The sequence below is a fragment of the Caretta caretta genome, chromosome 11 (assembly GCF_965140235.1).
Source record: "Caretta caretta isolate rCarCar2 chromosome 11, rCarCar1.hap1, whole genome shotgun sequence".
NCBI lineage: Eukaryota > Metazoa > Chordata > Testudines > Cheloniidae > Caretta > Caretta caretta.
This window is the reverse complement of record NC_134216.1, coordinates 53,461,032-53,474,478: the sequence shown is the minus strand read 5'-3', so window position 1 is coordinate 53,474,478 and position 13,447 is coordinate 53,461,032. Positions and strand designations below refer to the sequence as shown.

Sequence of the window (13,447 nt, the reverse complement as noted above, 5' to 3'; positions counted from 1 at the left end):
GGAAGTAATGTACTTTAATTCAGCTACAAGAGCAAGAGTAAATCTTGTGTCTTTACAAGAAACAGAATTTGCAATGAACTATTCAAATATTAGGTTTTTTCTTAACACCAGTGTCATCTTACCGTTTTTATCTTTGATTTTACTTTCATCTAAACCATTTACTCGAGATTCAGGTTTGAATTCAATGTTTCCCAGTTTTAGAACTGCTGCTACCACCTCCAAGATGGACTGTGTTTCATGATCCATAAAGCCAACAATCTGCATGGCATTCTGGAAAAGGGGAAAAAATCATGAGACAAAGATATAAATTTTTAATCAAATAGATCATACTTGCAAAATCCACCATTTATATACAACAGCACAGAATATAAACATTTTCCAAACATATATAACAAGAATATGAAAAAATTACTGGGCTTGGATAATTACACCACAGGATACGAAGTGAGGTTTGCGAGAATTGTGTAACTCAGTCGGCATAAATGTTAATCTGTCCCTAGTGTCCATACCAGAGCACTGAAGTAATTCATGTTTTTATAAAGATTTTTTTTCCTAACTGCCTATAGACCAATTACTCTAATTTCAGATTCATAACAAATTTGAAAAGCTAAGATAAATGAATAGATCAACAAAACGCTGATGGATTAATTTAAATTTAGCAACAGAATAGGAGAAAAATATCACTGGAGTTCACGCTTTTCTTTCTTAAGTGCATATATACAAAACCAAACTATTCTCTATCAAGACTTTGGTTAACCAATGTTACATCTAAAACTCATTGCATACTATACAGCTGCAAGAAAACATTTAACACTGCATTTAACACTGATTAAGGCCCCAGTCCTGAAAATGGCTCAGCAGAGGTGGATCCCCTCTAGTACAGACCCACTTGCAGAATTGAGGGTTTCGAATTTTGAGTTGTGTGTCTTGGATTAAACTGGATTAATCTTACCCTAACTGTTCTGAAGTTCACTGCATCATCCACTCCATTTACTCGGGCAGAGTCCAAACTCAGGTAGTTATATCTGCTGAAATCCCGTTCAAGTTTAAGTTTGTCTAATGAATTGAATGAAAATAAGATCAGTCAGGTATCCTTGTTAATGGCTCTCTTTCACCCTTACGGACAGTATATGAATAACTGCTATTAACAAATAGTTAATATTAAATTGACCTAGTGATCTTTAAATTACAAGCCCTTTAGGGCAAGGATGGTCTCTTTTCTGCGTTCATACAACATCCTGCACAAATGGGGCCCCAATCCTGACCATGACCTTGATTACGACAACGTAAATATTTACTACTACTAACAGTAATAAATAATAATAATAATAAATAGTAAGTTAAAAAAATACCTTTCTTCACACAAAACAAAAATATTGGTTGAGAGTGTTTTATTAGGAAAACAAAAAGCCGTAATAATGTCTGATAAACACCAGAGGTGCAGTACTTACTAAGCAGGTCGTCTGATGCACCAGATAATATCTGATAGAAGATATGAAAGTTTCTTTCACCTCTTGGCTGTTTAACAACACGGGACTTCTCTAACAGATCTAAAGACAAAATCGTCAGAGTTAATTTCTGCCACACCATTTTCTCTCTATTTTAACATCTTTTTTAACTGTTTCCTATTAACCCCAGAGCTGATCAAATAATACTTATTGAATAATTTAATAAGGGGTGATATTTCTTAACTAAGTTATTGGCAAAGAATTTCGTTCACTATTTGCCCCGCTCAACCTACAATAAGCTAATGATTTTTATAAATTGCAGCCTTACCAATTAGACATGATGGGCCAGATTTTTAAAGGTATTTAGGTGCCTAGTAGTATTTTCAAAAGCATCTAGGTGCCTAATATCACCCATTGAAATCAATGAGTTTTAGGTGCATAGGTGCTTTTGAAAATCCCACTAGGCATCTAAATACCTTTAAAAACCTGGCCCTATATTTTCAGGCATAAACAGCACTGTGGGGAGTAACCCCACAGTGCTGGAAGAGAAAATAAGGTTTGGGGAGGATTGTTATATGAAGAAAGAGCTTTAAAAGGAGCTGAGGTGTGTTGAGGGTGGAAGCAGCAAAGAGGAACGGAAAATTTTAGAGCGGAACTAAGAAGTGTAACTGGGAATAATGGGATGAAACAGAGTAAGGGGAAATTGGAGATGAATAGTCAGGACACCTTTTATGACAGTGAGGCCTATCAGATTATCCCCCAAGGGACCTGATGAAAAGTCCATCAAATGAGGCATTTAAAACTAGACTGGGAAAAAGCTCTCTAAGTTCTATAGGAGCATACACTGCACTGGCAAGTAGTTTGAGAAGGTTATTAGCTCTTTTCCACCAGTGACATCTATGATTCTTGCAATGAGGACAAGAATCTTGCAAGACCGTAGAGCTGGATTGGCTCAGAACAAAGAAGATTCTGGAGAGCTCTATCACACTTACTGCTCAGATGGCAATGCAAATTCAGCTCGTGGTTGAATTGCACTGAGATGGTTTTGGTGGCTTTGGGCTCAGTGCAGCATGAGAATGAAGGGAGATGTGAAAAGGGACGTTCCGGATGGTGAGGGCAACATTCAGTGTGGCACAGAGCTGCTCACCATTTTGTGAGGTTGGAGGCTGAGCTACATCTATTTTTTTTTAAATGTCTTTCATTCCTTGTTTTAGTGGCATACATGAGGGGTCAACACCATTGCCCCAGCCATGCCTTGTGTACAACCCCACCTTTTCCCGGACACGCCCTTTCTAGGTCCCAGGCACCCTCTGGGGTGAAGGTACAGGTGCCAGCACATCATGCCAAGTACAGTGCAGAGAATGTGCTAATGCTGTGTGTGCACCTGCTGAATAGTACATGCCACTCATCAGGTGGGCATGCCCTTTAGCACCATGTTAGTGCGTGAAAGATCAAGCCCTTTAAGAGTACACATCTCAATATGTTAAAAGGAACATGGTTGCTTGCATGCCTAGTCTAAGTCACCCAGTTAATTTACAAACAAAATCCAGACAAAGCTTTGTAATTATTTTTAATTCAGTGTTTAGAGTCACAATTTGAACAGGCCAAAACTTATGTGCAGTTAAAAATTCCAGCTACATTAAAGGCAACATACTCAATTAACATCGAGCATTAGCTTCTTAATACGTTAAGAGTTTCATTAGGCATCTGTGGGAGCTTGATAATCATTGTGTAAAACTAATCAAAACGAAGGTTGGGTATACTTTCTTAATGTCCCTGCAGCAATAAGAAAGAATTACTTAAAGTCACACTCAATCCAGGCTGCATGGGTGAAGGTTCCATAAGGCACCAAATACCTAGTCATCAGCTACTTAAATTTTCTTGTCAAAAACTGCCAATGAAGCATCCTGCATCCTGTTCAATGAGTTCTTTAAAAAAAGTTAGACTAAGCTGTCTCTACACTTTCTATCCAGAAAAGGAAGATACAGAAGACAAAGGAAAGTTCTTCAGAAATCACCAAGGTGACCAGATGGCTGACATGGATAAGAGATGGATGTAGACACTCTGGGCCAAATTCTGTCCGGTGTTACCGCATGTAATTCCAAAGCAGTTGCACTGAGACTGCTGGTAGCGGTGATGCTACATTCTAGGAGAGTTTGGTGGACCAGTAATTACAGGTAACACTTGGGGTTTTTGAGTTGGATAAAATGAATTTCTCTGCTAAATATCCCCACAGCCTGGCTAATGTGTGGACACTGAGTGCATAATTCAGCTCCTCATCAATTTTCATTTTTACTTTGAAATGCAGCATGAGGAGTTAACAGGCTACCCACTATCAAATTCAGAGCTCTCCTTAACTTCCTGACTGGTTTCAGGACACTTACCTTACTGGAAAGTGACTGTATGTCCCTTGGCACTTAAACATTTATATTCTTATTAATTTTGTGTCTCTAAGAACCATTTGCAGCACTAGTGTTACACAGAAAGATACACAGAAAACTGCTTGGCTCCACTGTAATTTTCTAAGCATACTATGGTAGCAATAAGCCATATCAGTGTACACATTTATTTTGTGCTGAGCTGAGAGGACTCCACCATTGTGTTTTGTGTATGTCCCTGCATGCTGCCAGACAGAGTGCTATGTGGAGAGCATTAGAGTAGGTGCGACTAGAGAATCCAGTACTACATAAATCCTCCAAATCCAACCCTCCCCCACTCTTGGGAGGCTGCTCTAGTGCTACATAGATGACTCCAACCCTTAAACTGGAGTAACAGCTGCAAAGCAGCTACATCTTTCCCCATCCCAGCCTTTGGATGAGAATTCTTCTCTCTTCTGTGTCTGTAATTTCCCACTGCCCAGCTCAGTTAACAGGAGGATTATTTGGCCCTTGGTGTGGTCGCTGAATGGATGAAGACACAAGGACATTCAGAACTCGTGGGAGTACAATAGAACTTATTAATATTTTAGTCAGTTACAAGCACTACTTTGTCTCCATGCTGCCTGTTGTAATTATCACAGTTCAACCCACTTGCAAACACAGCATAAATCGAAGATAATACTTTACTTATTCTATTAATATGCAGCAGGACTAGGAGAAGGGATTAGATTAAAAAGATCATGCTAGCAAATCAAGTCTAAAACACAGGGACATAAAAATTGAATTTACGATTCTAGTCCTCCCACAAAGACATTTTAACATCTCCTACTCCAGCCCATATTAAGCCTCTCACAAATATATCAGGAACAAAGTAAATTACATTGTGCTCAAAATAACCAAGTGCCAAGATGAAGAATTTAAAGCACCACACTGACCTGGACTGCAATTGGCAAAATCCACAGCAAGCACAGCATTTCAAAGGCTGAAGACCATGGTAAGGAGAATTTCACTAATTTCGGAGGTCTCAGTGGCACAGTTAGGATGATTTCAGTCTTTTTTTTTCAAGCAACGTCTGCATTTTTATAATCTAATAACCCTATAATTTGTCTTCTCTGCTTCCAGATGTGGCTATATTTCAGCATATTCAGCAACAAGTAGTTTTGCAAAACCTTTTAAAAAACAATTGCTATCCACCGATGCAAACCGCAGTAAAACTTCAGAGTTACGAACACCAGAATTACGAACTGACCAGTCAACTGCACACCTCATTTGGAACCAGAAGTACACAATCAGGCAGCAAAACAAAAAGGAGCAAATACTGTACAGAACAGTACTGTGTTAAACAAACTACTAAAAAATAAAGTGAAAGTTTTTTAAAAGTTGACAAGGTAATGAAACTGTTTCTGTGATTGTTTCATTTAAATTAAGATAGTTAAAAGCAGCATTTTTCTTCTGCACAGTAAAGTTTCAAAGCTGTATTAATAAATTTTTGAAGGAACATTTTGTTCAGAGTTACAAACATTTCAAAGTTAAGAACACTACTGCATGACTTTAATAAAGACGAAGTGCAATCACTTATCTTATAAACATGTCTCCTGTGGCTTGATCACATATTACAAAATCAAATTACCTATATGGTTTAATACAGCAGGAAACGGACTGTGTGTGTGTCAAGGTTATTAAGTGCAAGAGACTGAACCTGAGGGGTTCTGAACATCCACAACACCTAGCGATGACAGGCTCTAGGTTTTTTGGAATACAGCACACATACAGAAATGTGTCATTTATAATAATTTTAGATGAGCAAAGCTACAATCAATGACAGCACACCTCTTATTTATTTCTACATCTGGTTCAACCCATGTAGTTTATTTCTGGTAATCCATAGCATTTCTGTATGTGTCAAAAATATCTATTGGAATAATATTTAAAAGTGTGGAAGACTTGTCAGAAGTTGGGTTTTAGCACAAACTATCTGAAGCACTGACTTCTGAATGACTAAAGACTGCATTCACGGAAACTTTGAGAAAGGTAAAGGAAAACAATTACATTTTAAAACTAGACTGTGGAATATTTGGAATATAATCAAAACAAACAATACTACAGAATACCATTTTGTAATCTGTCTAAACAATTTAAAAAAGATATCTCCATAGATTTATGACCCAATTATCTAGTTCTGGCAAATCTGAGACTTAACATGCATCTCAGCAATATTTAAAAATCACTTATAAATATGATTTTTAGGCATACATAACTCTTCTATATACCACCCCCAGACCTTCGAATTTTTAAATTATATTGTAGTGCATAAAAACAACTATAACCATATTTAATCCCTAATTCAGCACAGTTTTTGAGCACATGCCGAAATTTAAACACATTAGTAGCCTAGAACTACTCATGAATTCCAAGTAAGGCATGTGCTTAAATATCTTGCAGAATCAGGTCCATTCTGCTTTTTTAAGTCATATCTCCCCTAATGGGAAGCTATCCTGTCAAATTAATATTAAGCTTGAGTCAAGAAAGAATCAAGAGTTATCACAGATAAATTAACTGAATAGACACCTTGCTACTGACAACCTAAGATTAAATTTGCATGCGCCGGGATAGAGTAGGACAGAGGTTCTCAACCGGGGTCTGGGGCTCCCTGGGGAGCCATAGGCAGGTTTCAGGAGATCTGCCAAGCAGGGCTGGCATTAGACTTGCTGGGGCCCAAGGCAGAAAGCCACAGTTCCCCTGCATGGGGCTGACGCCTGGGGCCCCGAGCCCTGCCACCCAGGGCTGAAGCTGAAGCCTGAGCAACTTAGCTTCATGGGGCCCTGGGCAATTGCCCTACTTGCTACCCCTAATGCTGGCCCTGGCTTTTATATGAAGAAAAACAGTTGTTGTGGCACAAGTGGGCCAAGAGTTTTTATAGCATGTGGAGGGGGTGAAGGTTGAGAACCCCTGGAGCAGGGGACAATTTTAGGTTCAGTCTTACTTAATATAGAATCATAAAAATGTATGGCTGGAAGGGACCTCGAGAAGTCATCAAGTCAGCCCCCTGAGCTGCAGCAGGACAAACTAAACCTAGACCATCCCAATAGGTGTTTGCCCAACATATTCTTAAATACCTCCAACGGCAGGGATTTTACATCTTATTCCAGAGCTTAACTACCCTTACAGTTAGAAAGTTTTTCCTAATATCTAATCTAAATCTCCCGTTTTTTCTTCTGCCCCACTAGTAGCTGCAAACCCTTCCACAAGTGGCTGTATTTTAGAAGCGCTGTTGAAAGTACATAGTTTGTGAAGCACTTTGGGACCTTTTGGGTTGAAAGGCATTTTGTTACTTCAATACAGCTTTAAAAGCTCAGCTACGGAGCTCTGGCAAAATAGGAGACACATGGCTTTTTCTAATTACATGCATGCTTTCAGAGACTTGAATGTAAACAGTTTCCTGAGCATATGTTAAATTAGTTGTGAGAGAGGGATCGATGTCTTAGATTTTTCTTCTGGGGTTTTGTTAAGCAAGGAAGTTAACTAAATTAGTGATCAGATTTCCAAAGTGCAATGTTCACTGCACTGTCTGGATATTTAGTGGAGAAAAGTGTCAGAAAGGTATGATAGTCAGAAAATCAGGTATTTACCATAACAACAGAGCCACAATTTACAATCCTGTTTAAAGCTGAGTTTATGCTCTGCTATTCATTGTCCAAGTGCAGGCCACAATGAAACTGAAAAAAGTGATCCAAATCATCTGTCATATTCTTAGAAAACTCTGTTTTTGGTTGACCTCCCTTTGGCCCTCTGTTTTAGCAGCATTCTAACAAATCACCCCAAAGTACAGATTTAACAGTCAGCATAACCAACAAATTTTTCACTAACCCCTGATGACTATAAATCCTGCAGACCAAATTTTCAAAGGAAACACCACATAGGTACATATTTTAGGCAGGCACTGTCATTTTGTTCTATTATTGTACAGTGCCTAGCACAATGGGGTCCCAGTCCACAGCTGGGGCTCTGAGGCACTACAGTAATACAAAAAATTAATAGCAAAACCAAATTGCATCCACTTGTTGCAAAAAGTTCACTTCAGCATATTCAGTGTAGGCAATTCTGCACAGAAGTGCTGGCTGTTTATGCATATAGATGCAGGTACAAACAATGTATGAACATTTTGTAAATTTTAGTGCTGTATATAGAAAATACTCACAGTGCACACACATACATTAGGCACATGTATATTTACCGGGTACACACAGTATCCATCAGTGCTTTTGTCTGGATGGAAAAGAATCCAAAGGTTAACACCCATTAAAACTGGTGTTAAGGATAAAACCTCTTCAGAAAGGTCATTACTGTAAATACATATGGCTTAAAAGTCAAATACTTATTGTTGTTTCTCAAGGCACAACATTCCAATATTCATCTAGTAAAAGGCTCCATCTGATATCAGAATGTTATGGAGATAGTGAAAAGATAATTTGTACTTCCTAGTTGACTACGCCTTTAAAAAGTTACAGATATTTAAACTGTTTAAATCAGCAGCTGACCAACCATTTGAGTAAAATGGACATTTACTATAAAATGAAATTTTTCAAACCACAGACAACTAGTAATGCTGTACAATACATTTGGCAAGCTATAATATACAAATGAATTTTTCTGGTTTCTGATCAACAGAAACTTTAAGGTTGATAGATGCAGAAATATTTGGTCCTTTCTATTTCTCTAAATGTACAACAAATTGACTTCAGTGTCAAGAAAGGAATGAGGATACATGGCAAAACACCACAAGAGAGGAATAAATGTCACTAGCCTAATCCATTCTAAATGGTCCAGCAGAAGTTATTTTTAGTCCATTCCTTAGCTATGCAGGCCAAATCACAAGGCATGTTCCAACCACTAGGCAGCTGAAAATTTTTACAGATAAACTTGCAGCTTCTTGACATGCCATATTTTCCCCCTCCTTGATTCCCTTCTCAGCCATGAGAGAACACAATAATGGCTCTTCAACAGGACCTTCCAATATTAACCCAATATTTGGAACTATGTTCCCTTTAAGTGAAATGAGCCCTCAACACATCAGACTTATTTGGAGTATCTGCAGTCAGTCACAACTAATACATATTTTCAAAAGGAGTTAAAGGCTGTTTACACTAGCTAGTAAGTGGTGTTTGTCATTTTAAAAAAAAATTTTGCTAACAGAATTTCAAGCTTTTTACCTAGTTTAGAAAAGTTTTAACGCTACATATTTACTATCATCAAAAAGCGACTGCAGAAACAAACAAAAAAAACCACCCCAAAATCCATCTAACAATGGAGTTTGAAAAACTTCAGATGTTTAAAACAAGATTTTTAAATGTCTAGTCATAAGAAATGCTAGTAACAGTGCCTTGACCAACTGAAATTCCACAACAACAATCATAATACATAACCAGAGTTCTTTGCTCTTACTGCTGATTCTTCACTGAATACACAATTACATATACCTTTCAAAAGGCAAAAATCAAGTGTTTACACTAGCATAAGATAGTTGCTTTGCTAATCTAAAAATTATTATTTTTACTCATAGGTTTCTTTCATATGGTTTCTGAAGGAGGTGAAAATATAGATCTTATTCTTAATTATAGTCATAAGCTGTCATTTGGATTGTAAGTCCTTGTTGATTAAAGTTCTTTTCTAAACCAGGCATCACATCTACTGTATCTAGGTTCATAGTTATTTACTAATTTATCATTAAATTAGGGTGAGGTTAGGATACTGTTAGAAAAGACCACCGTCATGTTAAGAAGTGTGAAGGCATTCAGCAGGTGATTCCCTCTGCTACTATCTTTTTTAAATCAGTCAGAAATATTTGTTACTTAGTAACAGATGTTTCTCATTGGCTAACAGGATTTTTTTAAAACTTTTTTTCCTAACTTTTTAATACCTCCAGCCTTTAACTCCAAGCTGATTTTTTTTTTAAATGGACAACAAAGCATTTGAAGAATTTCTGTTACTCATCAGAAAAATTACTCCCAAAACTGTAGCTACCATCTCAGTATTGTTTGTATGTCACTAAATACATTATAAATCTTAAAAATTCACACTTGAGTAAACTATTCTGGAATAGGATGCCATTAGGGCATGGATTTTAAAACTGAGTATGCAATTAAAAGTGCAAAATGTGTCCAATTTCCATGTACAATTATTGCACCATGAAAACTGAGTATAAATTAGTAATTTTAAAAATGACTATACCTATTCCTAAGAAACAACAGTAGTCTACCTTATGAACACTTTAAATACAGATTTTTTTTTTGCATGCTTTACACAGAGAAATAAACAAAAAAAGTGACAGCTTTGGTTTGTTTCATGAAAAGACTGACCATCTAAACGTACATCATTTTCCTTTCACATGGGAATAAATTACACTGCTAGATTCTCCCTGGAGTGCCTCAAGAAAGACTACAGAAGGCTGGGGAAGATGCGTAAAGTAATGAAGGCTCATGTGCATCTTCAGTGGGATTCTACCTGTCCCTAGAGAAGGAGAGCAAAGGTGCTACCAGGAGGACTTTGGTATGGTTGACCAAAGTATTCATGGAGAGATGCCTGTTCTCATGGGATGGATTCCATCTGAGTAGGGACAAAAATACACTTCTAGGATGGAGGTTGGCACAACTGATTAAAAGACCTTTAAACTAGGAGTTTGGGGAAGGTTGTTGAGAGATGCACATGTAATCGCCACATCTGATTCTAATACTGAGCAAGAGGAAAATCAAGTAAAAGAGGATACAGGGATAGAAAAAGGAACAGAGGGTAGGAGAACGGACAACATGAGGAAAGACAGCGCCATAACCACTGGCAGTAACAGTCAGGCCGGTGACACTACCTCATCAGGCAAGGAATCTGGGTGAAGCCAAGCAGAAACAACTAAGATGTCTGTACTCCAATGCAAGAAACCTGGGTAACAAAACAGAGGAACTAGAACTACTGGAGTAGGAAGTAAAACCAGATATTATAGTAATAATGGAAACATGGTGGAATAGTAGTCATGACTGGAATTCAGGTATTGAAGGGCATGTGCTGTTCAGGAAGGTCAGAAATAAAGGTAAAGGTGGTGGAGTAGCATTGTATATTTATGACGAGGTAGACTGCAGAGAAATTTAAGTGAAATAATGCATAAAATGGAATTTGTTTGGACAAAGATCACTTTGGGGAAGAAAGGCAACAGAGGCTCCACTAGTTTAGCGCCTGGGGTCTGCTACAGATCACCAAGAAACAACATGGATATGGATAGAAACTTCTCTAATATTTTTAATGACATAAACACTACTGGGAATTGAGGGATTATGGGAAACTTTAATTTCCCAGATACAGGATGGAGAACAAGTACTACTAATAGTGGTAGAGCCTAGGGATGTAAATATCGGTTTAAAAAGTTAACCAGTTAAACGATTAAAATTATATCGTTTAACTGGTTAACTAAGGTCACTCCAACTGGCGGGTCCCACTCAGCCCGCTGGGCTCCTGCCCATCCCATCCCCATCTAAGCCAGCCTCTTCTAGTCACCCTTTGATTCAGGTAGCTTCCCCTCCTCCCCCAAAACCCAAAGACAGTGAGGGGAATCTTAAAAGAGACAAAAGCCCTTTTCTTCCTGCCCGTCAAACTCCTACTGCTTTTTAAGCTGCAATGAGCTCTTGCTGACCCCATTCCAACATAATAGGTCACATGCAGGAGTTACAAACAGTTATACCAGTCTCATGAGTGGTCAATATCAGACTCAAAGGTCAGAAGGGATTATCTAGTCTGACCTCCTGCACATTGCAGGCCACAGAACCGCACCGACAATGGCTACTGTTACAATTAGGACCTCATCTACTTCTCAACCAAAACATGAGAAATTCCAGCACCACCCATGTACCAAGTTGGGACATTAGTGGTCTGCAGTCACTAAGAAAAGAATGCCACTAAATCACACCATAGCCTCCTTAAGAGTTGCTTACCATCCTGGTTACTCACCTGACTCTACAACATTTGGCTTGTGATCAAGCAAGAAGATACATGGCTACATAAATTGAAAACCATTTACTGTTCTATAGTCTAAGGCCTGGTCTGCACTAAAAAGTTAGGTCGAAGGAAGCCGCCTTAAGTCGACCTGTTAATGTATGTGTCTACATTACTGGGTCCTTTAAGCCAACCTAAGTCGCCTCTAATGTTGACTTCTGTAATCCACCTCTGTGAGAGGCGTAGCACTTAGTTCGATTTTCATGGGTCGACTGCGAGGTAGTGAAGGTGCAGCATTGTGTAATTCAACTTAATTGACCTCTAGGTGGTGTCCCACAATGCTCATCTGTGACTGCTCTGGAGATCATTCTCAACTCTGCTGCACTGCAGCCAGGTACACAGGAAACAGCCCCGCCCCGAGAACCCTTGAATTACCATTTCCTGTTTGATCAAACATTGGGAGCATGCCAGCTTGAGAACAGCTGATTATGGAGACTACATGCCCCAAATGTGCTCCAGCCTGGTCTGCACAGGAGGTGGTGGATCTCATCGCTGTATGGGGAGAAGAGTCTGTTCAGGCATAGCTCCGATCCAGCAGAAGAAAGGCCGACATCTATGCAAAGATCGATCGTGGAACGGGGAAGAAGGGCTACATGAGGGACATACTGCAGTGCCGTGTGAAAACAGAAGAACTTCACCAAGCGTACCAGAAGGCAAGGGAGGCGAACAATCATTCTGGTGCTGAACCCCACACATGCCGGTTCTACAATGTGCTTCATGCAATTCTTGGGGGTGACCCTACCTGCACCCCCACAAGCAACGTGGACACCTCACAGGTGTGAGAGTCTAGGGACAACAAGGACGACAATATGGTGGATAAGAAAGAGGAGGAGGAGAATGGGAGACAGGCGAGCCGTAGATCCATTCTCCCCAAGAGCCAGGAAATATTTTGAACCCTGGAGCCCTGTGGGTCACAGGACATCACAGAGGCCAACTGTGATGCCGGGGAAGGCATCTCTGGTGAGTATACAGTTACAATCAAAGTCCAGTTAAACTTTAGCATGCACACACATTCGGTGGGATTGCATGTTTACTGTGAAGAAAAAAGCGAGGTGCTGTGGTTCTCTGCTTACAAGAGGCTGCTCCAGCTATGCAGAGGGTGGCCCCGGAAAAGACTGTTTATGTGGACTGGGATAGCCAGGGAATCCTTCAAGGATATCTCTCGGAAACTTTTGTGGAGGTACTCTGCAATCCTTTGCAGAAGGTTTCTGGGCAGGGCATTCTTATTTCTTTCATCATAGTAGGACACTGTCCCACGCAACTCCTGAATTAATTCTGCTGGCATCATTGTGATACACAACATAGCAGCATAAGGACCGGGTCTATACACAGACAACTTTCAGCATCTCCTTCCTTTCCACTTCTGATACCCTCAGAAGACTGATATTACATAGGGTCGCCTAGGAGAAACGGGGGAAGTTTTCATTAAAAGTGCTCTTACACCAAAAAACAAAAAGGGCATATAGACCCACCCTACCCCCCACATTCTGGATCACCAAACCACATGGCTGCTAATGTGCCTTTACTGTGCTAAGCGTGGGTCAGCAAGTAGTTTAAAGTGGCTGATGTGGGGCCCCAGTCCCTTCA

At 39.4% G+C, this 13,447-nt stretch overlaps 1 protein-coding gene across 4 annotated transcripts in view; it reads right to left on the bottom strand.

Moving 5' to 3' along the window:
- The window catches only part of MYO1B (myosin IB), a 185,630-nt gene that overhangs the window by 61,838 nt on the left and 110,345 nt on the right, over positions 1-13,447 (bottom strand). For all 4 annotated transcript variants that reach the window (XM_048869686.2, XM_048869682.2, XM_048869684.2 and 1 more), the window contains exons 8-10: positions 1,452-1,550; positions 953-1,056; positions 123-270 (exon numbers count right to left, since the gene is read on the bottom strand). In XM_048869686.2, the coding sequence (XP_048725643.1) occupies positions 123-270; positions 953-1,056; positions 1,452-1,550 (351 nt within the window). The remainder of the gene's footprint in view (positions 1-122; positions 271-952; positions 1,057-1,451; positions 1,551-13,447) is intronic.